The sequence below is a fragment of the Rousettus aegyptiacus genome, unplaced genomic scaffold (genome assembly GCF_014176215.1).
Source record: "Rousettus aegyptiacus isolate mRouAeg1 unplaced genomic scaffold, mRouAeg1.p scaffold_m13_p_2, whole genome shotgun sequence".
NCBI lineage: Eukaryota > Metazoa > Chordata > Mammalia > Chiroptera > Pteropodidae > Rousettus > Rousettus aegyptiacus.
In genome coordinates this window covers 39617090-39644641 of record NW_023416295.1, presented here as the reverse complement: position 1 = coordinate 39644641, position 27552 = coordinate 39617090, and the positions used below count along the sequence as shown (strand labels likewise).

The following is a 27552-nucleotide window of genomic DNA, read 5'->3' as shown; positions in this document are numbered from 1 at the left end:
CTAGAAGGCTTAAAGTTTGAAGCAGAAGAGTAAATGGATCAGATTTTCTCTAATATAATACTGCTCCAACCTCAAGTATGATTCCCAGTTTGAGAATATGGTACTAACAACTCCTGTCATGTTACCTTTTTTGCCATTTTTATTCTAAATATATATTAATGCTACATCTCCTTGGTGATGAGGGTTTGGGTTGCTTCATCTGAAACCATATCATACATTGTCTTCTTAATAACAACACCCCATTGAAATTAGTTATAGGGTTATTATACAGTTCCTTTCTCCTTTACGCTTAACATTTTTTTTTCTTACATTGCTAAAGATTATGTTTACCAACAAAGAGGGAGAAAAGAAGCTTAACTTAAATCTTTCAACTGTTGTATGCACAATTCCAGATGGTAATACCTGGACATTTGTCTATGTTGAGAAAGATAGGAGGTATGTGGCATATAAGTTAGTTTCTAACTGAAATTCTCATAAGTTCTAGTCCTACTTTATGAAAACTTAAGAAATTGGCAATAAATGCCATGAGTGATGAGCCTCACATTTTTGTCAACAGATTATAGTTCTAAGCACTTCAAACTTTCTTCTGTTAAACAATGAGTAAGATAACACTGACTTAGTTTTTGCTATAACATTATGTGGCTTTTGCTGGAATTTCTACTTGATAATAGTTTTCTGGAAATGCTGCCACCCCTTAAATTGAATTCTTAGAACAGTGGCACTGATGGGAAAGAGCGCACTAATGTTTTAAGTAAGTTTTATTTTTTTTAAAATCCATGGTTGTGGAGGGTTTTTTTTTTTTTTACACTTTTACATTTAAAGAAGAAAAAAACAACAGCACCATGACACAAAAAATCTAAAACTAACTATAAAGCACTGCACATAGATGGACATAAAATTTCAAAACCAACTTTTCTCATAGAAATCAGTAACCTTAACAATCTTTGCAAAGACTAGTATTTAAAAATTTTTTCTTAGTACATAGGAAGTAGTATAGGTCCCAGAATCATAGGAGACTTCTGAACTAGAAATTTCATCTGTGTTGACATGCAAGAAGAAATAGAAAGTTTTCTAGGTGCTAAATAATTGATATCTTATGGAAAAGCATATACTTCTTTTTAAATGTAATTTATGAACATGATGACATAGTCATTTGCTAACATTTCTACCATCATAAATGATGAGTCATAGTGTAAAATCTAAATTTTTATACTGAGTGACAAATGAGTAATAGAAGATGGATTGGGAGAGGGAAGCTAAAGAAAAAAGCTATAACTATAAAAAAAAAAAATCAATAGAATAAAGCATACAAGCCCATATCAGAAATCAGAAGAGGAAGCTGTTTCACCTTTCTTCCCACAAAGGAAGAAGAGATTTCCTGGCACATCACTGAATATGGTGTCCCAATTAAATAGTACATGAAGGAGATTCAAAATGAGCTAAAAGAAATAAATCAACAACATAGTAGAAAAGATATGTATCTTAATTTAGTTTTTGCATGTGTTACAAAACTTAAGAATTATTTCTATGGACTCAAAAAAAAGTGTTTTAAAATGTTATGTTACATGATAATGCTTATAAAACATTTTCTATAAATATCTACCTATAGTGGCTGGTGTTTTCAATATTCAAGATATACTTGAATAAACATTTTACTTTAACCTTTGTCTCTATTTTTCTCTAACCTCAGAAATGTACATATTATATTGTAAACCCACTTCAAAACAGAATATCCTGTTGAAATAAATCAATGTATTTGTAAAGGTAGATTCAATAAAAGATCAAAAAACATTCTCCCAACAAATATTTAAAGTAATTCATTGGGTCTATTTTACCAAACTAAAAAAAAAGAAAAATTATTGAAAAATTGTTTGACAGCTTTCATGAGTAGCAAGAATATAGTTGCCAATATTTAAAAGTGAAATTCTAGCACTAGCTATTTTAATAAGCTAAAATTCTGTTCGAGTCAATATTACATTTTAAATAGGCCAGACAATTTCAGCAATGAAATAGAGAGTCCCTCATATCACTGCCTTGATTGCAAATTACACAAAGACCATAATTATACAATTTGGTTGTCATTAGTCATGCTGATTTTAGACTTAGAGCTTCTTATTTTGACAATTCTAATCCTAGAATACTAGTAATATCTTAAGTCAAAGTACAAGTTAAAGTAATAACATCAAAATGAAATTCCTTTTTTTTATACCAATCAGTTTAGTAACAATAATTTTTTTAAAACTTTTATCAGTAATTTTTTCCCTCTGGTTATTTGGTGGCTCTATGTAGACACAATTCAAAATTTACTCAGTAGGTACATATATTATATATTCTACATCAATGTTGAGTGTTGAGTTATGAAGCTCTACTGTTGAATTATCCTATCACTCCCTCCTGAAATGTAATGACAGATTGATCTTTGAGATCAATTGATAAAGTGAAAGTCAGATAACTTTGCCCTAAAATGTTAGGCAAATACAAAGTCATTTTTCAAATTTCTTAAAGACATATGCATAATTTCACTACCATAAATCTTCATACATTCAAGTTACTACAGAAAAATAAAACAAATATAAACAGCACAAACAAAAATATTCTGTTCTACTGAAGGAAAGAAAATCTAAAATGGTTGTAATATGAGATATAATTTTTCTAGTACAATTGTTTATCTACTCACTAGGTAAGGACACAAATAATCTGATGACTGCCAATGTTTAATCTTCATCTATGATAATTAATTTTGTAAATTTTTATTTGCTTTTATAGGATTGTTTCCCTAGAGAACCACCTCACCAAAACACTGTAATGTCTAAATCTTCAGTGAAACTTGGAAACATATTTCTTTAATTCATTCAAATGATGTAAAGATGGCTTCCTTTTTCAAAGTTAGTCTCTGTTAAAAGTTCTTTGCATTATTAGTATGCTATTATACTAGTGCAATGCTATATATTCATGTGTAAGAAAATATACAGACATTAGTTAAATATAAACATCATTAAATACATTTAAATGGAAGAAAGTGGAAGGCATTTTACCTTTAAACAAAGTTTGATATAATTTTTTATCTAAAAAAACCATAGTTATCAAGAGCAACACTGAATTTACTGACATGTTGTATCTTATAAAATACTAATTGTATTTTATGAATATGAATCCCAGAAAATCTTTGTTCCACATGGTATAAGATTCATTCAGCTCTTATCATAGAAGAGCAAATATATTTTCACTTTAAATATGCAAACATGCTAAGCAACTGCTTGAAGATATTCATATTCACATTTTATCTAAATTTTAAATATGATTTTCAAATTATGGCATAACTAAAATAAAGCATGTAAACATAATGTGATGTAACACTAAACAGGAATTAGTAGCATACACAGAAGAAAAAAAAAGTGTAAATGTTTAAAGAGCAAGGTGAATAGAATTTCAATTAAAGTTTGACTCAGCTACTTATATTTCATGCGCGACATAAGCACATCTCTTGACCCACCTTACTAAGATCTATTTTATCTCATGAGCTCTTCTGTACTCTCACAAGTGAATTGTTTAATTTAAAGCCATAATTCTCCAATAAGTTTGGTATGCTGATAGTATGTTTCCCACATATGCATTTTTTCTTAAAGAAATATGATTCATTAAGACATAAATAATAAGCACCATGGAGTATAAATGTATATTATCATATTAATCTTTTTGTTTTTTCAAAATCCAATCACAGAGAAATAAGTACCAGTAGTAATCTCTCTATTCACATGAAGAAATTTTTTTTTTCTGCAAGTACCTTGGCAAACAGCTTTCTGGTTACTTTTATGCATATCTAAACGACACATGCAGAACTAGAAAAGAAGTCCTATAGTATAACAGTACAGTGATTTTTTCCATCTGGGAGTTGCCTTTGCCTTACATAAAACTTACAGGTGCAAAAAAAAAAAAAATGTCTACTTTTCAAGCAGGTTATTAGCTGAGACTGACAAGTTTTATTCTTTAAGAGAAATCTTTCTAAAGGAACAACTAGTGCACAAAGTCAGATTTTACCAACACTTAGATACGTTAATAGTCAAATTTGGAGAGGAGAAATAAAAACAAAACCAAGCAAAGAGCTTACTCACATTCCTTTCAAGCGTTGCCACATTTTTTCAGTGTGTTCTCCTATAAGATACTTAAAAGTGGTGTTTTCCAGTTCTTCGATATCTGTAGTAGTAGACCCCATGATGATACTCCTAGGGCAAACAGTTACAGTCAGTTTTAGCAGCTAGAACAAGCATTCCTCAGCCCACTACAAATCTGAGTTATACAGTAGCATCTCTTATCTATCAAAACATTGCAGATTTACAAAGCTGAAGGCAGCCTCTGCCAGAATTGCTATTGACTTTGACAGGCATATCCACTGCTCACCACATCACCACCCTCAAGCAGACAGCAGTATAAACAGATCTTCTGACCTCACGGAAACAATCCACACATGTGAGCCTGCTACTGTACTACTGACCAACTAAGTGCTCTAGCTCTCCCCAAAAACAGCTCATTTGTTACTGTTTCGTGCACCGAAGCACATCAGAATTCCTACAGTTTATGAGATCTATTATGCACAAGAGAAACGTGAATGACTTTAGCACACCAGAAGAAGCTGAATTCCTCTCTACCAATGGAAAGAGAGCAGGATGTAATAAGAAAACAGATGGCAGGAACCAGTATCAGCAGCACCACCCTGAGAAAAAAAAGTGCCTGTTTTAAATGCCAGGTTTTTCTCTCTTAATTAATCTGGAACCAACAGTTAAAAATATATCATGTTCTAACAAAAAATGCAACAAATATTAAGGACAACACTGAGAAAATAACATACAGAACCATACAGAAGACAGACCACAGAGCTCCACAGGTTGTTATTGAAAGAATATGTACATCAATGATGCTGCAATCATGCTTATTCACCTTCTCCTAGCAACTCCACACAGTAGGTAACTGCCAATTTAACCAGTGGAAAACACAGCAGTAGCAAACAGCCTGCTCTACGAATCCTCTGGGAATTAAAAAAAAAAAAATGAAATAAAATGAAACTAGTGCATGTGCTTATACGTGTGTGTCGTAGAAAAGGGAGTGTGAGAGTGTGTGTGTGTGTGTGTGTGTGTGTGTGTGTGTGCGTGCGCATGCGTGCGCATAAGGGTGGGGATGGAAAGAGTAAGAGTAGAGAAATTAATGCTGTGCTGCTTGTGCATTTTAGAAGAAAAATGAGAGAAAGTGGACATAAACAGAATAAGAACTGAGTCATCTGCCAAGATCCAAACACATGGCGAGCTTTCTTTGAAACAAGCACAGACCTTGAGTATGAGCTCCATAACAGCTATTGCTATCTACAAGCTGCTAAGAAAAATACATTTAAAAGCAATATTTCCTGTTTGTTTGGAAACCTAGATGTAGTTTTATTCCTCCCTGAAAGAAAACTTAGATAGTAGGTAGATAACAATATCTAAAACTTGAGTGCTTACTATGTTTCAGATATTATACCTAGTACCTAACAGTTTTACCTTTTCAAATTCTTAGAAAAAGCCCATGAAGTAGGTAACAGTCCTGTCTAACAGTTGAGGAAACTGAGAAAGAGACATTCCCAAGATTTAAAGCCAGTCCTTTAAAATAGGCGCTATGATTTAATTGACAAGTAGTGTTCCAATATAAAGTTATTATGTCTATCTGGTAGTCAAAGTTGTAATATGTATGTAAAAAGCATCTTTGGAAGATTTTATAGAAACCGTCTTCTGATTTCAAGTTAGAAGAGGTTAGCCTTTCTGTAGCACCCAGAGAGGGGTCCACATTACGTTGTTCCGGGTTCTTGTTGCAACTTAAAGGGAAACTAACAATGCCCGGAGCCCTTGATATCCTGCAAATAAAGATACAGGATGTCCTTAATTCTTTGCAGCCATAGGCGGCACCGAACTTGACTTCCAAATGGAAGTCACCCACAAAAGGAAAAATAATACCATTATCTCATAAATCAAGAAAACCTGGGAGAAATCTTCTGCTGGTAGCTCATGCCATTGAAAACCTGGCTGATGTCAGCATCATACCCTCCAGGAACTCTAGCCAGCGAGTTGTGCTAGTTTGCTGCTGCCACTAGAGCCACTCCTATTGCAGCCACTTTATTCCTGGAACCTTCTCTAACCAGGTTGCGGCAGTGTTCTAGGAGTCCCGACTTCCGGTCATTATTGATCCCAGGGCTAACCAGCATTTCTCTCACAGAGGCAGCCTGTTTACCCATGTACCACCACTCAGTGGAACATAGATTCCTCTGCAATGCGTGGTCCTGGCCTTTCCCATGCAAGAGGAGAGCTCGCTCGGCATGTGATGAGGTACCACTGGCTGGGAGTTCTGCCCATGTCTTATACCAAATCCTGTGCCTTCTGGGGCAGGTCATGCTCAACCTCTACTTCTGCAGAGATCTTGAATGCAAAAGAAAGAGCAAGCCACTGCTGAAAAGGCTGTGACCAGGAGGAATTTCAGCATGAATGGACTGTTCCAACTTCCAGATTACTTCTACTCAACCCAAGCTCACTGACTGGTCTAAGGCACAGGTACCATCTGTGCCTATTTAGCAGGGCCCGGCTGCCACTGAGGACTGGTCTACAGCCCCAACATTCAAGCCACTGAATGGGTAGGGACAACCACTGAGTGGTCTTAAACTACAAACTCTTAAACAGAAAATGGAAATAAGGTTGACAGGAAATAAAGTTTCTAAGAAAAAAAGAAGGGGCGGTAAATCAAGTGAAGCTTCAGTTTTCCCTCCTCCAACAAGCTATTTCCTGAACTTGATATGAATTTAATGTCTTTAGCTAGCAGACAATCACAACTTCACTCCTATGAGCTTTTCCCAGAGTTGTCAGAAAATAATATCCTTGGCTCAGAAGTGCCGATCTTACCATCACTGTGCCTTCATGTATAAACCTAACTATATTCACTTAATAAACTCAGAGCTAGTTTTTCTTTAATGAGATAGTCAACAAACACCTTAATTCTGTTCTCAAAGATGAATCACAGTGATAAATCGCCATAAACAGCAAATACTGTGCCTTTGCTATTTTATAATTAATAGAATAAAAATAGAATAAGTCACATTGAGAAAACCTGAATAGAACTCGGGGAATAGTGTACAACTTTTTTTCTAATTAATATGTCGGGAAAAATTTGAGATGTTGCATTGATAAAATTAAACCAAAAAATTTTGACGTGAGAAAGAGAACACAAGAAGGGATTCTACAAAATTAAAATATACTTCCCCAAACAAAGCATTCAATGTAAATTCTGGGGCTAAGTTGAGAAAATAGCCCTAAATACAGGGTAAAAATTGATTTAATCTGTCTTTTGTCTCATATGTTCCATTTCTTTTGCTTTAACTCTTTATTCAGGTAAATTATCTCTGTTATAATAAGTAGTTCCTTCATATTACCTAATATTTTATTTAAATGTTGACAAAAATTTATAGAATGATTTTTCAGTATTTATTAAAAATAGGTATAGTACAGCAAAAATTCTGAATCCAAACTACCTGGGTTTAAATACCTTTTCTTTCACTTAAATAATTATACAATCTTTTGCAAGTTGCCCTTATGTATCTGTTTCTTCACATATAAAGTGTCACAATAATATCGTCTTCCTTATAATGTTGATGTAGGCATTAAATGAGTTAATATACATACAGAACTTAGGACACTCTCTGGCACATACTAACTGCTCTACTAAATTGTTAGCATTTATTATTATTGATACTATTCATGACTTTTCTCCTTTAGATTGTAGTATAAATATTTCAATAGGTTTACGGATCATGAACTATTTCTGAAATAATGTCACAAAACATTATTGTTTTTATTCTTTGCTGGTGTTAATTTTTTTTTTTTTAGAAACTTTCTATCCTTACTCATAAGTAAAATTGTTCTAAATATTTGTGACATTAACTTTATTGGTTTTCATAGTAAGATTATACTGGCACCATGTAATAACTTATAATCTTACAGCCAGCAAACCATCACACAATCACAAAATAAATGGTGACATATTTAGAAGCCCCAAATTCAGAAAGAATGTCATTTAAATACACTTCTAAAATAATTACATGAGTCAGTATACAAAACAAAAAAAGTAATTAGGAACTTAAATCAGAGACATGTACTTAACTTAGCTGTGGAGATTAAAAACAAAATCCCAGATTTACATGTGTGAAGAAGGAGTAGAAATAAATTAGCCCAAATTAGAACAAGAAACTAAAGGAATCCAAAAATATGGCTTCGAGATAAAAAAAAATAAGCTAAATTTATCAAGACTCTTAAACTAAAAAGAGTAATTATTTTTTGCTTAAATAAAAGCACATTGTTTTTTTTAATTTACAAGAAAAAATCCAGGAAATATTTGGACTTTTAATATAGCAGACTAGATATTCTGAAATTTTCAAATACTGGAAAAATAATGATGAATATACTTTTGACTGCACAGGTGGACTTATCTAAAATGGTGTCAGAATGAAGGTGCACATAATAACAGAGCTTCAAAATGAAGCAAAAGTAATACAACTATAAGAAGTAGACAAATTCACAAATATATAGTCATATAGTCAGATATTTGATACTCCTCACTTTAAAAATTGATTTTAAAAAAAGTAGAAACCAATTAAAAATATAAATGATATAAACAAGAAGATTAATACATATGAAATAATTCACATTTATAGTACATTCTACTCAACAATAGCAAAATATACATTATTTTAAAGTGTACACATTGAATATTTACCAAAAGAAACCACATTCTGGGTCATAAGATAAGGCTTGATAAATTTAAAAGGTTTCAGATCCTACAAAGCATATTCCCTGACCCCAATGCAATTAAATTATAAATCAGTAACAGCTCTTTGGAAAATTCCCAAATACTCAGAAATTGAATATTACACTTTTAAATAACCCGTGCATCAAAGAAGAAATTAAAAGGAAAATTAGAAAGTATTTTTAAACTGAATGAAGATAGATGAAAACACAACATATCAAATTATGTGAGATGTAGCTACAGCAGTATCTAGAGGGGAATTGATAGCACTACATAGCTATATTAGAAATGAACAAAGATCTCATATCAATGACTTCAGAACCCACATTAAGAAACTTGAAGAAGTTGAGCAAATTAAAAACGAAATCAGTAAAAATATGAAAATAAATATCAGAGCAGAAATCAATGAAATAGAAAGCAGAAAAACAATAGAGACAATGAAATGAAATGCTGGCTCTTTGAAAAAAATCAAGAAAATTGATATATTGATATGTACAATAAGATGTCAAAAACTGTCAAGTTTCTGAGCTATTTCACCATTCATACAAGCTATCAGATCAGCCTACCACAGTTCCCTGGATACTAATAAAAGGCATTCTTGGGTCAGAAATAAAGAGACAAATATCTATTACTCACACTAAATTTAGTAACCAGAGTATTAGTGTTTTTTTGTGCAGATTCTCTAAGCTTCAGTTACCACAAGATGCTGTGAAGACAGCCAGATAACACCTGCACACACAGTGAAATGCATTATAGAAGAGAAAACTTGAGATTAGGGAATCTGGATCATTTACAATGGGAGTAAGCATGCCAGACCTTTCCCCAGAGGGAAACATTATCTTTATTAAAGTTATTTATATTTACCCCACAAGGAATACTAAAATCTCCAAAAGAGGATTAAGAAAATTATTGCAAATAATTCCCAGTATCTGGGAAGGATGTGGAACAATAGGAACTTTGTTTTCTCTTGGTGTAAATATTGGCAAAATCGCTTTGGAAAGCAATTCAATATCTAGAAAAGTTGAAGATGCATATATTCTAAAATACTTTCTTATGTGTATCGATCAGATGTGTTAATCCATTTAAGCTGAAATAACAAAATACAATAGACTGGGCAGCGTATAAACATCCATAATTTATTACACACAGTTCCAGAAGCTGGGGAGTCCAAGATCAAGATGTGACAGATTCGGCATCTGGTGAGAGCCTGCTTTCTGATTTATCGATGGCGTCTTCTAAGCTGTGCCCTCACATGGCAGAAGGGGCAAGGGAGCTCTCTGGGGTCTCTTTTATAAAATCATTAATCCCATTCATAAGGGCTCCATCCTCATGACTTAATCACCACCACCCCCTCCAAATACCCCGCTTCCTAACACCATTACCTTGGCAATTAGGTTTCAACATATGAATTTGGGGGAGTGGGGTATACAAACATTTGGCCCATTGCAAGAGACATACACAAGAATGTTTATAGTGGCAAAAATAATTTTAACTGCTTCCCATTAACTAAATGTTGGCAAATTCACAAAATGGAATATAATATGGCAGTGAATTAGTATGACATGGTAAAAAAAACTATATACATGGATAAATTTTAAAAATAATGTTAAAAAATCAATTCCAGGAAGAATTTAGACAGTATAATTTTTTTTTTACTAATTTGGAAATACATATGTAGTTAGTTAAGTTTAAAATGAATAGGAATGATCAACACTAAACTCTGGATAATGAGAAGGGGATGTTATTGAATTAAAATGGATAAAGTTCTTCAGCTGTTTTGGAAGAGCCTGATTTCTTAAACAGGGTATAAATATACGGATTTACAGGCAACATCTTTATACTTTTTAGTATTTAAGAAATGTTTAATTTAAAAATTTTTTTAAATCTCTAGAGGGAAAAAAATTCTGAACAGGAAAGCCATGATTAGATTGTAAACCAAACGAAAATATGGAATGCTTTACGTAATTGATGACACGTATGAAAAATAAACTCTAGATGCTCTTCTTTCCAGAGATTACAATAAGCAAAATATTTTCAATTATCTGGCTCCTTCTAAGTGTTTAGCTTTTACTTCCAAAATTACTCTGCTATCTCACAAATAATCTGCACAAGAGAAAAACTTCAATAAATGTGAATAGAGATTTTTTAATTTAAATATTTTTTGGAAGTATTTTAGGTCTAAGACTCCTCCACTGTGCTTCACAAAGTTTCTTAAAGCTGGATGAATCGATTACAAGAGGGTCAAATTTTGCAAGAATACATGTGAATTTTGAATGGTAAAAAGGAGTCGTTCAGCAAAATCAAAACATCGGCATCATATAAGCTAAGATTTATACCTCCGATAGTAATGAATTTTAGCTAGACCTAACATTTATATCTCCAACCATCTCTACCCCATTCCCACACTTAAGATCCCATCGAAGGCAATATATAGTGGTAAGAATAGCCAAAGCATCCACACCATCTTTAAAGCGTCTCATTGGCAAGATCACCAAATAAAGATAGGTCCCACAAAAGTGGTGTATTTTACTCACGGTGAATTCTCAAGTTATCTGAATGAAACTTAAATTTTGTAAAATATATTCCATAACATTAAAAGAAGAAGAGGCTCCACAGCCATCACAAATACCTGAAAGCTTTCAAGATTTTTCTCTCTCTTCTCCCAACCTGCTAGTACAAGCAGTAGGCTCATGTTCATTTTGTTTTGAGTCTCCAGAGTAAGCAATGAACTCTCAGAGGCAGACCAGGAATTAGATACCAAAGTTAAAGTTTCTACCCCAAATGGAGCATTTTTGAGCATAACTCTGCTACTTTTCAAAACAAAGTAAAAAAAAAATTTCCACCTTAAAGTTATCTGTGAAAATATTTGATTCATTATTTGTTAGCTAGAAAAAATCATAATTTTTTTATATATACATCACAGCTCATACAATTTTCATTTGGCTGGGGAAAATAAAAACTGTGTTACTCCACTATTGAACACATTTTAAACTATGTAGTGTCAAATTCATCATATAGGTTAGCATGAATAGCCTAATCATAGTTTCAGTGCAATGGATATTTAGTAACAATCAAATGCATTTTTAATAAACATATGTGAATACACCTATCAATTGACTTATTAGTTCCATAGTCAGTTTTATGCAGATATAGAGTAGAATTCCATTCAGATGTCTTCAATAAGTCATTTCCTCCCTCCAAATATATCCCCACACATACTAGATAATCCCTAAAATTATATTGAGAAAAACTTTTTATTGTAGCATTACTTAAAAATATTAAAATGCAAATAACTGTCAGAGAAGTGAGACATTGACCTCAAGTTCCACTAAGGAATAAATTACTGACATCAAATCATTTCTGAAAATAAGCCAGAGAGTCAGAAGAGAGCAATGAGGAATGTGATACGTGAAGAGGGATACAAGGGATACAAAACTGGGAGGTAATTTTTCAAGGGACTACTCTCTCCCACTTGAAAAGCTTACCACTTATTAAATTGGCCACACTAATATATAACAAATACTTCTTTAAAGAAATAGTGTCTGAGTTTACTAAATTCTCTATAATTTTAAAATCTTATGTACTTTTTTTGGTTTAAGTTATATTTTTCATATTCAAAAATGATGAAATGTGATCTTGACTTGCACAGTTTCACATCTTTTCACATGTACATAGATTTTGTCAAAATATAAGATTTTTTATCCACTTGACTAGTTTCAATTAATACAATGAGTAAACATATACGTTTATTTATGTCGTTCTTAATTCACATTGACAAAAGATGCATTAGTATAAACTTGCAGTATTGTATGTTTATATATATGCACAGTACCTCTCCCTTCCCATAAGCTCTATAAAACATTAAATATTTATTACTTAATTGTACATGCTCATTTCATGATTTTATGCAAGTAAACAACTTTCTTCACCATTACCATTACCTAAAATCTCTAATGCAATTGCAGCAGTTATCTAAATGAAAAAGAGAAAAAGGAAAGAAGAAAAGAAATTACAGAAAAAGATGTATTTTACTTAAGAGAAATACAGTTCTAAATATATATATATTTATATTTATATGTGTATATAAATACACACACACATGCGCGCACACACACATACACACACACATACATAGAGCAACCTCTAATCTAGACCTGCTGAAAGCCATTGCTAACCTCACATGATTTATTTAAAAGGACTAATTAGATTTATAGAGAGTTTTATAAGAAATTTACATAGTAGTAGAGCAGAATCAGCCCTAAATTTGAATTCACAGTAACTGAGTTCAGTTTCTGGCCTAACTACTTGCTAGTAAACTAAACATTTAGACTTTCTATATTTCAGTTTATTCATCTATAAATAAGCAAAAAAGGTAAAGATAAGCCTGGATCTATTCTTGTGAGGCTCAACTTCTAGTAATGTTTATGGAAAACTATTATATGTCTAAATTACTTTTAATACCATTCTAGGCTGACCATTAAATGTATTATTTGCTCATGTTTAATTAATTTAACTGATAATAGAGTATTAATGAAATGAGCATAGAAGAAAATTTAAAAGTATTTTGTTACTTAGTCATAAATATTTATAGACAAATCTGCTTCTGACTAAATCAGTTTCACATGTTATAAAAGAAAATATTAAGTTTAAAAATTCCAAATTAACTATTGTAAATGAAGCTTTATATAACTAGAGCAGGAAATGATTGACTTACAGCTATTCTTGAATATTAAAATTTTTTTCCAACTAATAAGCCTATCAATTCCAAGTCCAAAGCATCAAAATTAAAATCAATTAGAGAGGTTTTTATTGGGCATCTAGAAATATTTACTAAAAATATCTTAATTAACCTAGTTGAATAATTTTATGTTATAAAATATATTGCCTTTACTAGATCATTTTAAAATAATATAATCAGGCCTTGCCTTTTAAAAATAGTTTATTATTTTATAATATCTAAACCTATATACTTTCAGGAAAAATATGTAAAGTTAAAAACTCAACCTTAAATATTTGAAACTATGTTAACTATATTTTGTGATTTTTTAAACTGTTCAATTTATCAAAAAATAGATGCATTTTGATTTTTTTATTTGATAAATATATTTGTGTATGTGCTTTAAGCCCAAATTACTTTTTTTAAGTCCAAATTATTTTCAAACACTAGAGAAAACACCAAATTTTTTGAATCACTACCACATAGACTTTTCAAGTAAATTTGGGCTAAGAAAAATCATTGGAAATGTATGAAAATATCTGACATTTTGTATGAATTAAACATTTTTGTAAGGTCAATGTAAATGCTACATATATTATGTAATATGTTAGCCATTCATTCTCTCTGCCAGAATCTATTAGCATCTGCTTCCAAATATTTATTTTTCAATATATGTTTACTGAGGACTCTGCTAGTTAGTTGCTGGACAAAACTAATTTATGGTCCAAATAATAACCCTGACATTTTTTGGAATCAGGAAAGAAAAACTAAATATAGTTTAAGTGTATTTATTGTATAGCAACTTTTTTCAAATTTTGTAACTTGTTTGTTTGTAATGATGATCTCATTAAAAGACTGTTAAAATAATGTACACATTGTTACTATCTATTAACTAGAATATTTAATTTGCCAAAGAATCTTATTTTGCTCAAACAGAATGAATTACATTACATAAAATATGTGGTATATTCCAAGTGTTAATCTTGATGAATTATTTTATTCAAAATTTCTTAGTATTTAAAATTTTTATGAATCTTATTTTATTCTTTATACCATGTTTTATTATTGTATTAGACAGTAAAATAACAGTAGCTATTTGGGAATGGAAATCTCTTGGTCCCATGGCATATCTTTAGAATTTCCACACCATGGATTTACGTCAATGGATGATAAAACTTTGGTTCTTGAAAATGTCCAACTAGTGTATAAAAGCCAATTGTTAATTAAGATAATAACTTGGGTGTTTCTCAATTTTCACATTTGTTTTGAACATTCTGCCAAAGTCATGTATTAATCTTTTAGGGGGAAATCATGTTAATGAAAATAAGCATATGTTTCCAGGTCCAAAAGCCAAAACTTACAGGGCAATGATAAAGGAAATCAGAAGGTGAGTACATTCGGAAGAATTATCATTGATGTACATTGCTTCCACATCTCTTTTCCTCTGGCTTTTGTAGAAGTGTTTTGTGATTGTGCTCTGAATGAATCTGTTTTAGATAGCTTCTCTATTTCCCTTAAATTACAAATCCAGGAAGCAGTGGGTGATGGGGAAGGTAGCCATCGAGGACAGGGTGGCCCTCTTACTTTGACACAGTCAATGTAAATATTATCGAAGACCACCCAAATCATGCTTTGTAACTGAACCATATACGAAATGTTGATAGTGTAAATAGGTCAGGTATAAAAATACTAATAAGAAAATAAAAATAAAGCCTAGTTCCCTTTGATTATGTTTATGTTTTCCAAAAATTATCCTGAAAACTAAATAGAATTTACAGATTGGTATGATTAATTACAAGCTACTCTGCTAACTGTAAGATTAGTCCCTAATATATCGCTGACCATTACTGTGAGCCACTACAACTTACTCTTATAACTATATTTCAGCAGATAAGGCAGATTACAAGATTCCGAAGATCAGGGACTGTTATTTCTTTTGATTAGTTCATCCCCAGGGTTTAAAATCAAAACGCACACTTTTATACATCAAGATGCAAAAGAAAGTGGGCGTGTCTGCATTATGGACAATAGAATAGTTTGTTTTATTTTGTTTTTGAGGGGATAGGTGTATTTTTTATATTTTGTTTTGTTTTGCTTTGTTCCCAACATTAAAATTGCCCTTTAAGCTTATTTTAATCAAAAATGTGATTAGTAATTTTTATGAGTAATTTTTAAAAAGTGGAAACATCTTTCATAAATACGTTCATTTTTCATTAAAATGTAGATGTCACAATTTATCTGTCTATGTTAAAGTTCAGTCTATGTTAATTGAGATCAAAACACTTCCTAAAACATTTTTGTGAATTATAAGATTTATAATTCATCTAAAATGCTCTTAATAGTTTATTTTTAGTATGATGTAAACTAAAACTATATGGCAATTGAGTGGAGCATTATGAAGCACCATATGGGCTTCTAAACTGAGAAGATGATGCACACGGGTCCTGCCAACTACTCCTCTCTGTCTCTCCTTCCCCACCTGCCAGTCTCCCACCACATCCTGAATTCTGTCATGATATTGGATGCCTTTGGTATAAATTACTTAAATGGTAGTCTCTGTGTTCCTTAGTAAACATCTCTTAATCACGAAAGGCAAAAAATAAAAAGAATTCTAACCTTTTAAAAAATCAGCGACTTGTGTTCTTACAGGGCTATCAACATATAAACTTTTCTATATGGAGATAAAAGGTGAAAATTACTGGACCATAACTGGATACCAAAGATAGGTGATGAAAAGAAACAGACAAAACAAAAGCAGAGCGAATTGCTCATACAATCAGCTAGACTAGCTCTGACAGGTACTAGTAAACAAAAAAAAAATTAAAGTACAATACAGTTGTCTGGTTTCTCTCTTCTGTTTATAGTCAAGTTTAAAGCAATTTCTCTTCTATAGGAAGATAGATGCTTTCTTTTTCTATTTATGCTTCCTTCTGCTATCTACACTTAGACCATTGAGTCTAAATGAGTTTAAGTCTTAAGAAAAAAGCTTTATAAAATATTCATAAAAACATAAAATTAGGAACATGCCACCAACTCAGAGGATTAAACATCTGTGGCATTTGCTCTGCTGTCAGAAACTCAAGGTCAGCCTAATAGAAAATGATGCCCTAGTAGGAGGATTTCTTTGATATATTCCTTCCAACTCACCATTCCAACCTATCCTTCTTTCTCTCATTTAAATAGGGAAAATGTCCATTAAAATGCTGTATGCATAGTATTGTTTCAACATTTTAATTTATATTGCAGTTACTAGCCTTTCTTTTCTGCCTGTAATGTCTGTGCCTTCTTTATGCTCTATACTTTTGTCTCTCTGATGATTCTCTCTTCCTTTCCCACCCCCCTTTACTCTTTCTGGTTCTTCTCCCTCTTTTTCTCCTTTCCCTATGATGGGGGGTGGGGGTGGGGGGAGGAACAAACAAACAACCAAAAACAAAACAGGTGAAATTACAATAAAAGATATGATGAAGATGAAACAAAATAAGTGGTACAATGGACTTGTCTACTTGTATCACTTACTATTTGTGTAATATTTTCCCCCAGAGCTTACTTATCTTAAAACTGGAAGTTTATAGCCTTTGAACATCTTCCCATTTTCTCCACCTCCAGCCCCTGGCAACCACTATTAAAATCTCTGTGTCTATGAGTTTACTTTTTTAGATTCCACATATGAGATCATACAATATTTGTCTTTCTCTGATTGATTTCACTTAGTATAATGCCTTCAAGTTTCATCCATGTTGTCACAAATGGATTTCCTTCATTTTAAAACTATATGTATGTATATGTGCATACGTACAATGGGATATATCACATTTTCTTTATCCGTTCACCCATCAATGGAAACTTAGGTTGTTAGCATGTCTTGGCTATTGTGAATAATGTATTATTTATTATTTTATTAATAATAAATAGCCATCTTATTGGAGGTTTGCTTCCTTTTATCTTTTAAATATGCCTCTTTAGAGCTAAGTTATTAGACATGCCATCCTTTTTCTTAGTCCATAGGTACATATTTCCCTAAGTAATACTATTAGGATTCCTATATATCCATTTCCAAAAAGGAAAAATTGAAAAAGAGAGAAGAGGCACAGGTAGAAGAATGAAGGACAAGATAAAGGAAGAAGCCAGGTATTTCTCCCTGTCTCTCTCTGCCTCAGTTGGCTTCTCTGATAAGAGCTGCACATTTTCTACGGCCCCAGCTCTCACCCTCTGTGGTCCCAGCTCCTGCGAAGCAGCCCCTGCCCTCATTCTAGCCTCTACTACATGGGCTACAGCAACACATCAAGCCCTAGGAGTGGTTGCTATCCTCTGGACCATTGCACTCTTCCCTATTAGCAGGTTCCCTCTAATAAATTTATCCTTCTTAAAAGAACTAGAATGATTTCTTTTTTCCTAACTAAACCCTAATGAATACAAATACTAAAGTAGAGCCCTACAAGTTAAAAGACCTGATTTCATGTCTAAACGTAACTAATTAGCTGAAAAGTTTGGGTCGGGTCATTCAAAAAGTTGCATTACGGCTTAAATATCATAGTTTATAGTAAAGTTCTGTAACCCACCTCCGTTAACAGACTTATCAGATTCATAAAAGCTTTCCATTCCTCTGTAAAACTACTGGTTAATTGACATCCAACAGCACAATGAAAGCTCAGAGCTGGTAGTCTCCTTTCCAGGAGACTACACTTCTGCCCCTACACTCTGATTTACATTCTTACTGAGAGTTGGTTATGTTTATTTCAAGATCTAATTATGCCTGTCCTTAGTGTAATTACATAACATAATTAGTGACTGGCAGAGGCTGAATTAGTCTGGTGACTTTTACCATATAAAAAGATGAAAGAGAAGGACTGGAAACAAGTAAGAGGTCATCTTTTGGAGCAGTATACAGTTGGTAGAGAACAACCATTTCTTCCCTCATCCTTCCTGTGGCCAAGGAAAGTCATTTGAATTGATCCCCTGACTCCATTTTTCCAATAAGAAAGGAGTATTCAAATTGGTCGTTATGAAATAGTCATGGGGATATAAAGTACAGCATAGGGAATATAGTCAATATTGTAATAACTTTGTAGTGCCAGGTAGGTACTAGATTTATCATGGGGATCGCTTCATAAATTACATAAATGTCTAACCACCAACTATATACCTGCAACTAATATAAAATAATTTTGATTATCAATTATAATTGAAAAATAAATAAGTAAAAAGAAAAGAGTATTTAAACTGTCCTTTCTTGCTACGAAAGCAAGAACTGGTAATTATCTCATATGAAAGTGGCAGTGACTAAGCTCTTGATAAGCAAAACACCTGATACAGATGTGTTACAGAGAAGGGGCAGGAAAGAAGTGGAAGATTAGAGACACGAAGTTCCAAGAGGACAGCTTGCATTCCTATCAGGTGCTGCAATACAGGATCTCTGCAATACAGCCAAACAAAGGAGAAGATGACACAGCTAAAGTCATTTTCCTGGCCCACCTTCCAAGAGACCACTCCCTGGATAGGTGTATATCAGACGCAAGGCTCATCTGCAGTGGGCGGTAAGAGAGATTGAGCCTAAGAAAGATATCCTTTATCAGAGAGCTGTGATTCAGGAGGCTGCTATCAGGCCCTGCAAAGAACCAACTGGGTGTCAGCATTTGAAAGCCTACCATACAGTTGAAAGCCACAGCCAGCAATGGACAAATAAGCAATTTCACCACCACCCATAAAAGGTGGTTCTCATCAAGGAGCAAAAGTTATATTCAACCAAAGAGCATATAGCCAAACTTCTGTGCACTGTCACTATAGGGACAAATCTCTTCTCTTTCCCTCCTCACAAAACCAATATCAGAGAAATGAGTGTGAAGAAAGGAATGTTAATAACCAAAATGAAATGTTTCCTTAACTATAAATGATAAAATGTTATATAATTTAACCGAATTCTTATTAAGGAAGCCTCCAGCAGGAAAGGTGGATAACTTGAAAGAACTGCTACTGAAAGAGTAGTAGAAGTTACTGAAAAAATATTTATGTCATGTTTTTACACTCAAGTTGAGATTTCACCAGTATGGTTACTTTCAAAACAGTTTTATGATCTCATGTTTAACAGATATTTTCAACTAACTGTAATCCAAGTTTCTTCAGTAGATGAATTCACATTGTAAACTTAAAAAAAAATGAAATTGAATGTATATTATCAAGGATTACTAAGAGTAAATAAATGTTAAATAGTATTTAACAAACAAAACAAAAAGACCTCATAGACAGCCCTGGTCGATAATTACATTTGCAAAATACAAAAAGAAGCATTAGTATATCTGGAGTGCTAGGCTTCCATCCATTGCAGTGCTCCTATTCTAAATGTCCAGCTTGCCCTTTCGATTCTAGCACCATCTTGATGTCCATATCTGCTTAGTAGGACAGTTATCTCCTAATATGAATCTCTCCTCCAAAAATGAGAAAAGCAAGTCACAGGAAACCAACTTAGGTTGATATGATTTAGCCTACCATCTTATGTCTTTGTGCCTTTGACAATGGGCATAAGTCGTCTGCTTAATGAAAGTACTCGTGCCAGAACTAATTAATCAAGATCATTAGAATTTATTTTATATAAGTTGTTTTTTTTTCCCATCAATCAGACCTACTTAACCAACAGTACCCAGTAAGTACATAAAAATCTAAACGCTTGTCATACTCTTCAGATTACACAGGAAGTATACATAGGAAACATCTTGGAAGAAAAAAAAAGAGGTCTACATTCATTTGCATATAAGCAGATTAGACTATTGCCTGTATAACATGATTTGGCAGCTACTGGAAGGCCCCCTCCGGCCAAAAAAGCCCTCAGAAATGTCCTATCACAGAACCAGAAATTTATATGAATAGAATAAAGCCATCAATGATACTTACTTAAATCTAAAAGCCAGTGCATTTATCAATTACTTTTCAACACCATCACATAAATTTGTTGATTAGCAAATTAGTTCCAATTCTCTGAGAAATCAGTACATAGGGCAAGTAAGTTTTGAAGAAGAGGGATCTTCAACAAAGTTAAATAGCAATGTTTATCACAGTAGTATCTGAGAATCAGGGAGCGAGGAACTGAGAGAAGGATGTAGAAATAGAAATGGCTCTTCCTAAAACAAATATCACGATTTCTTTTAGAAACAGGCTTCTGTACCATGTAATTCCTATCACAATTTTAAAATAAACATTTCATTTCTCAACTTTGTATTTTTCCCTGAAATTTGGAAAGGGAATTTGCTTTTATTCTCATGTTAAATGATATGATATTTGCTCAGACACCAGCAGAGAAATAGCAGACAAAAGACAAGACAGGAGCCTGAAGAAACCTATGTCCAGATTCAACTTTTATTAACAGGAACAGCTAACTGGCTTGGCTTTTTTTCCCAGGACCTCCTGAATAGTTTGTTGCTTTTCCATTTTTTGTTTTAAAATACCTCACCCAAAACAATGGCAAACTCAATTTTTAAAATAGGATTAGTGACAAATGCTGAAATGCCAAGTTGAAATGCACAGGATATGAGCAAAACTTAAGAAGGAATTTGGAAGACAGATTAGAGAAATGTGGACCTAGATCTGTGCCTGCCAATGGCTCTCAATAAACCATGCTAAAGTTAAAGACACATTCAGAAGTTTATTCAAACATACACACAGACCAAAGAGGCATATGTTGCTTCTCCTTGTATTCTTAAGGGTATTTTTAAATAAGGGTTCTGGGATAATTCCCCAAATTAAGAATTTCCACTTTCCTTTATGGATGATGTTCTTTCTTCCAGTGACTAAACTTTCATCCAGGGTAGATGATGGCTCTTGTGTACTCACTTAGTTCATAAAATACTAGTACAAGATGTTTTCCCCACTCGGGACCAGATTCCCCATATGGTTCTGAGTTCCTTCACATAGGTCACACTAAGGCCAAACAGCAGCTCCACAGTGGAAAACTGACCAGTACACATTCTCTAAGTGTTTGTGGACCACTCCTGGAAGAACATTCTGTGTGGATAACCAGCTAAACATTTTCTAAAATCACAATTTGCAAGACAAACAGGAAACAGAAATATGTTGAAGATCTTCAAAGCCACTTTGTACAGCTTATAATATACAGTTAAGGTAACTTTATTCAAGTATATATTATAAAAGAAATTAATGTTTATAAACTATTTGGAAGTTCTCAGACATAATATATTTTAGATTATAGAAATTTTGAATCTTTAAATCATCAAGATTTCAGAATACATTGAAAAAGCTATTTTATGGGAAAGTGTTTCAAAGGTGTTAGAAATATATTTGAAGAGACTTTTCAAGAAAAATCTTGAAAAAAATATAGGGAACATTAAATATAATTCCTTTTGAAGCTTTTTATAAGCTAGTCTTCTTTAACTTGCAAAGCAGAGCTATTTCTGTTAATTCAGATTTTGCCTCTTTAAAATTAAGATTACTAATAATCCAAAAAGGTACAAAGCCAATAATTCTGGAAGAACACAGAATATATAAAAGTCATTTTACACAAAAATCAGGAATTAACAGTAATACAATCAGCAATACGGTATTGTATTCTACATAGTATGTGTAGCATGTGGCAGAAGAAAAGAGTGAATTAGGAAATCAAATATGATTTGCAGATCTCTGGGAAATGTCTCTAAATATGATCTGATTGTCTACTTAAATAGAAAAACAAATGCTTTTTTCAGTCTATATTATATTACTGTTAAAAATCATTCACTATAGGTAAGAGCAAAACTGAGGAACTCTGTTTTCATTTAGACACACATATGATGCAGAAGAGAAGCAACACTTGTATTCCTAGCATACATTATTTTCCTTCACCAAGTTACTAGAGTTCTTTCATTGAGATAGTGTTTCTTGACATATTTGTGTATAAGTGTTCATGCTACTTATGAGCAGAATTATTAAGCAGTTTATTCTATTTGTGTTATATAATTTCACTTGAGCAAATAGTAACATTTGGTTAAGGAAATTGATACACACATGAAATCAGGCAGAAAGTCTGATTATTCTGAATTTAGGCATTAACTTTACATCTAACTTAGCTTATCCCTGAAAATTTATTATTTGTATATCCATAGTCATTCAAAGTCATGAGGAAAAAGAATATATTTTTGGTAAATGTTTGGTAAGTCTTGGAGATTCCTAGAAATGCAGCAGTATATTTCTAACCTCAAATATCCAAGATAGTCAAATATAAACATTAAAACAAGGGGTTTAACTCTGTTTAGCCTACTTGAAAACTCCTACTATAAATATAGTAAACATGAGAATGATAAGTAATCCATTAAATTAGTCTTTTCCCAGTCCAGCAAAAATGTCCTGAGCTCTAAGCAAAGGTTTTAAATGCCATGCAATGAATAAATAATTTACAAACTTCATCTAGAATAGATTAATTCACAGACTATTTCACTAGTCTTTCTATTTTATTGTTGCTAGAGTAAGACCCCATTCCCCAGGAAAATCATGCTCTAGGCAATTACTTTCTTGACACCATTACCAGAATCAGGGCAATTCCAACCAAGTCATATTCTCCGTTAACCTTAGCCTATTACTAATTCTGAAATACTGGTTATCTGGTACTAGCATTTTTGAGATATTTAATTCCATTATATTAAAGCAAAAAGGAAAAATATATTTGTAAATTTAAAAAATTACCATGATCTAGTTACAATTCTAGATGCTTGGAATACCTTCTTGTGTGATTCAGGATAAGCTAACTTCTATAACAAACAACCCAACAATTTTCAAGGCTTAGTACAATAGAATTCTACTTCTGTGTCAAGTAAGAAATCAATGAGTGTATTTGATGAGCAATCATTGGGTGATGATTTAGGAACTCGGTTGTTTCTATCTGGTAGATCCACTACCCTATCCAGGGGTCCCCAACCCCTAGGCCACGGACCCAGTACCAGTCATGGCCTGTTAGGAACTGTGTTGCACAGCAGGAAGTGAGTGGCTGAGCAAGCGAAAGAAGCTTCACTTTTATTTACAGTCACTCCCCAGCACTAACATCACCACTTCAGCTCCACCTCAGTTTATCAGGAATTACCAAAAAGTTTGGGGACCTCTGCTATAGATAACGTCAGTCATTAATTGGATCCTCTATATTCACACAGCAGTGAGGACAGAGGGAGAACACGCAGGTCAGGCCACAAAAATGGTGCACATCACCTCATTCACTTTCCTTTGGCAAAGGCACAAGGATATACTGAACAGCTAGGGTGGCTGAGGAATACAGTCTATCTCCATGCTCAGGGAAGAAGGAAACAAATTTGAAAAATAACTAGCAAATATTTCCTAAAAATTTCTAAGCTTAAAGAATTTGCATTCTCTCTGGAGGAAACAAACAACTAAAAACAAGCATAATAAATTATAAACTGCATAGTCTGGTATATAGTGATAACAGTTGTAGCTGGGAGGTAGGGGAAAGGGAGAGAAAACACAGAGCAGGACAAGAGGGAAAGCGTCTTTTGAGACTGATGTAGGTATCTCAGGTAGTGTGGAGAATAGATCTTTGAAGAAGTAAAGATCAATGGGAGGCCAACTATTGAAGGCTTCATCTTTACCAATAAAGGGCATAATGTTAGAGAAAGGGATGGTGAGCTGGGAATTGAAATCAAAGAGAAGGAGGGCTTGGGAGTGTCCCACGAGTTAGTTGAAAATGTTTTAGTTGAAAAAGCAATAAGGAGAAACAGTGGGTAACTTGGCATGTAGTTCAGTTTTAGAGACGTTGGGAAAAAAATAATCTGAAAGCAGCCATGAGGGGCAAAGAGAAAGTCTGCCCCCATCCACAGATCTAGCTGTATGAGAGCTGTAGAATAAACAGCCGCTACCTGAGAAGGCTGTGAGGAAGGAGTGCCTTCATGAAAGACACAAGTTTTCACTAGAGCAAGAAGGCAGAGAGACCATTCGAGTGGTCCAGGATATCAGGATTTTGCTGAAGATGGAGTGACGAGGCTATCTGGGGTTTTCTGTGGTGACTGCTGTGAACAGGGATAAATGGCATGTTGAGATGTGTCTCAGGCAGGTACACCAGTGGAGAAGGGACTTCAATATTTAAGTGGGATACAAGGGCTTGAAAGCAAGGCATCTCTCAAAAAAGTTACACCATTTCCTTTGACTAAATTTAACCCACAATTTGAAGAGAACATTTGTTTTAGAACCAAATTTTCTAAACTATTTCATATTCCTCTTTAGTGTTTTAAATTAAAACTGATTTTAAATCCATCTTTGATGAAACTCTAGTCACGATTCTCCTTCTGAAGTTTAAAGGTACATAAAAATACATCTCTTACTGATATAAACATAGAATCACAGATTCTCAGAGTTGGGAAGTTTTAATTTACTTTGTTCCACCATCCAGCTGATGTTGGAAGCCTTTTTACAGATCCTTGCCAAGCCATCTTCTGGGCTAGACTTGAACATCTCCAGGGATTGTGTACTGAGTGAGGTAGTTAAGAGAGTGGGCTCTGGAATTAAGCATTTGAATTCCTATTCTATTACTTTCACTTATGTGAACTTTGGCAAGTGATTTAACTTTTTTCTCAGTTCCAGAATCTTCATCTGTAAAATGGAGATATTACAAGTTAACTCAGAGTTACACAAATGAAATGTGTATAGCACTCAGCACAATGCCCAACACATAGTAAGCCCTCAATAAGTAGTTGATAATATTATCCTCATTTTATTTATGCTAGTATTATTACTTTCTAAGGCATCATCTTTCAGTGTTGGATAGCTGCCTTAGAAATTTCTTCTTTCTGCCACTTCATAGAAAGATGTGGCTTCAGATTATAACTTGGAAAAATAAATTCAGTGTTTTATTAGCCATAGTTCATCATAAAATCTGAAAGAAATTCCTTGCAAAGTATGTGCATAATCTCATAGACATCCTGTTAAGATTTCAAGGTATCTTTTCAAAAATGTAGAGAAACTCTTGAAGTATTAAATGTATAAAGCTTTGTCAATTCTATCTGGTTCATAACACTCATGTAAAGTAAAAAGATGTGAACAAATGTAATCTGTTACTTGACATCACAACTGGCCAGTGACTCATATGACAAATTTAATTTTAGTAGCACTCACAGTAATCATTTCCCTGACTTCAGAGCTTTCAGTTGACACAAGGCACTCTAGAAAATAAACAGAACTTTAACCAAAAGAAGGTTTTTGTGAAGCTTCTCCTTTAATTCAGAGAAAATGAATTTCCATGATACCAGAGTTCATCACATCATTCAAATACAATACTGGTGGAAGTTGTTGTCAAGATGATGAAACCATTTAAAAGTAGAAGATAATAGAATCAAGATTCCAAGAACCACAATAAAATAAATGACTTCTAAGCCATGTGGATGCCGCCTGCCATAACTAGTAAATTGTGATATATGTAAATGAACTTCTTTTTCATGCAAATTATCCAATTTTTTTTAAACATGTCTTCTATGTTATAGCACAGTGGGGGAAAAATGACTGTCTTAAAAATCATATAACTTTTTCTTCACCATTTAAGTACATGTATTGAGAATGTGTATACTTGTACTAAGAAAATTTTGCCAAAATATAGTCTCAAAAAATTGTTTAAAATGTCATTATTAGTTATTAGAAATCTTTTTAAGTTAATATTCTTTGAGAATAGCATTGTTTTGACTTAAAAATAAAACAGTCTACTCTCAGGTAAATAACTGGAAAACAGAAGTGTTGGTGGGTTGAAAACAGAAAATAATTAAAAACTAACTTATTGGAAGGAAATCAACAATAAAAATTAGGATATTGATATACATTAGCTCTAAAATCCTTTCCAACTATAAAATTGTAATTCTTTAAATAAAATCAATCAGAACTGACTGTTAAAAATATTTGAGATAGTAGCTGCAAACATAGAGCAAGAGGAAACTTTGGAAATAAATATCTATTTAGACCATTTTAAAGATTTTCACCAAAATCCATAAACAACAACAAAAAAAACATAGCAATGAAGCTGAGATCTAAAAGATAATTTGGCTGTGGAGTGGTGAGAGAAGAACAGAGAGCCTCAAGCAGACAGGATGTCGTGTTTCTTCACAGTTTACTTGTAAGCAGTTAATTAATCTACAGATTACTCCATATAATGTGAATTAAATTTATTCTATAAAATATGCAAATGATTTTAAAATATTCCTGTAAATAAATTAAAGATTACAGGCAGTATAATAATACAAGCATGAGCAAACAATAAGAAATGGAGTGAAGTGACACTTCTCCTATAAGAAAGTGCTCTTCGAAAGCCACATTAGGAACTGAAAGCAATGACAATCAGCTCTTTGAACATTTGAAATAATGAACACTATTATATGATGGATTTACATTAACTATCACTTATGAAGAATGCAGTTTTTTAACTTTATTTCTCAGAATATTATCTAAAGATTTTAGGAAGCCATGTTAATTAGCAAGCTGACATTTTAAAATATTGTTTATACTGTCTTTATTTCAGCCTTTTTCAATTTCCATTTCTCTGTTCATTTTGTAATATACAGAATTTACTAAGTACTTAATATAATACATCTAATACTTAAAATATTAGGACTATTAGCACATGCATATCATTAATGAATAAATAAATACTGATAATACAGTAAATATTTTCACTGAAAATTGAGCATTACAATTAATATTAACTCAAAAACAAATGTCAACATTCTGAAAGAATATCTGGTATATAAAAATAAACAAAATTTCATCAAAAATACTATTACTTCAGATTATTAAAAATTCTAGTCATTGCCTAAGTTTTACATTATTGTCTAAGCATAATTTCTCAGCACTATCATCTCTAGATTGTTCTGCAGTCACTATGTACATAGATTCTTCAACTAGTCTACTTAATAATGTATCTAAACTTCTCTGTACACTGAAGTCTATAATTCAGGAAGCAGTATTTTTGTAGTGTATTTCCATACTAACATTCATAGCTTAAGCAAACCTTAAAAAGCCTTCATTATCAACTACTGAAAATGGCTGACAGTGTGTAGAAATAA

The 27552-nt window shown here is 32.8% G+C and overlaps 1 protein-coding gene across 8 annotated transcripts in view; it reads right to left on the bottom strand.

Moving 5' to 3' along the window:
* The window catches only part of PDE1A (phosphodiesterase 1A), a 281250-nt gene extending 276185 nt beyond the window's left edge, over window positions 1-5065 (bottom strand). For 3 of the 8 annotated variants that reach the window (XR_001597511.2, XM_016149788.2, XM_016149789.2), the window contains exons 1-2: window positions 4399-4596; window positions 4113-4223 (exon numbers count right to left, since the gene is read on the bottom strand). Coding sequence is in view for 7 of the 8 variants with exons in the window: in XM_016149788.2 (XP_016005274.1) it covers window positions 4113-4223; window positions 4399-4403 (116 nt within the window). In the remaining variant the exon portion in view is untranslated. The other 5 variants (XM_016149791.2, XM_016149784.2, XM_016149786.2 and 2 more) reach the window with 4 other exon arrangements.
* Between the last annotated feature and the right edge of the window lie 22487 nt (window positions 5066-27552).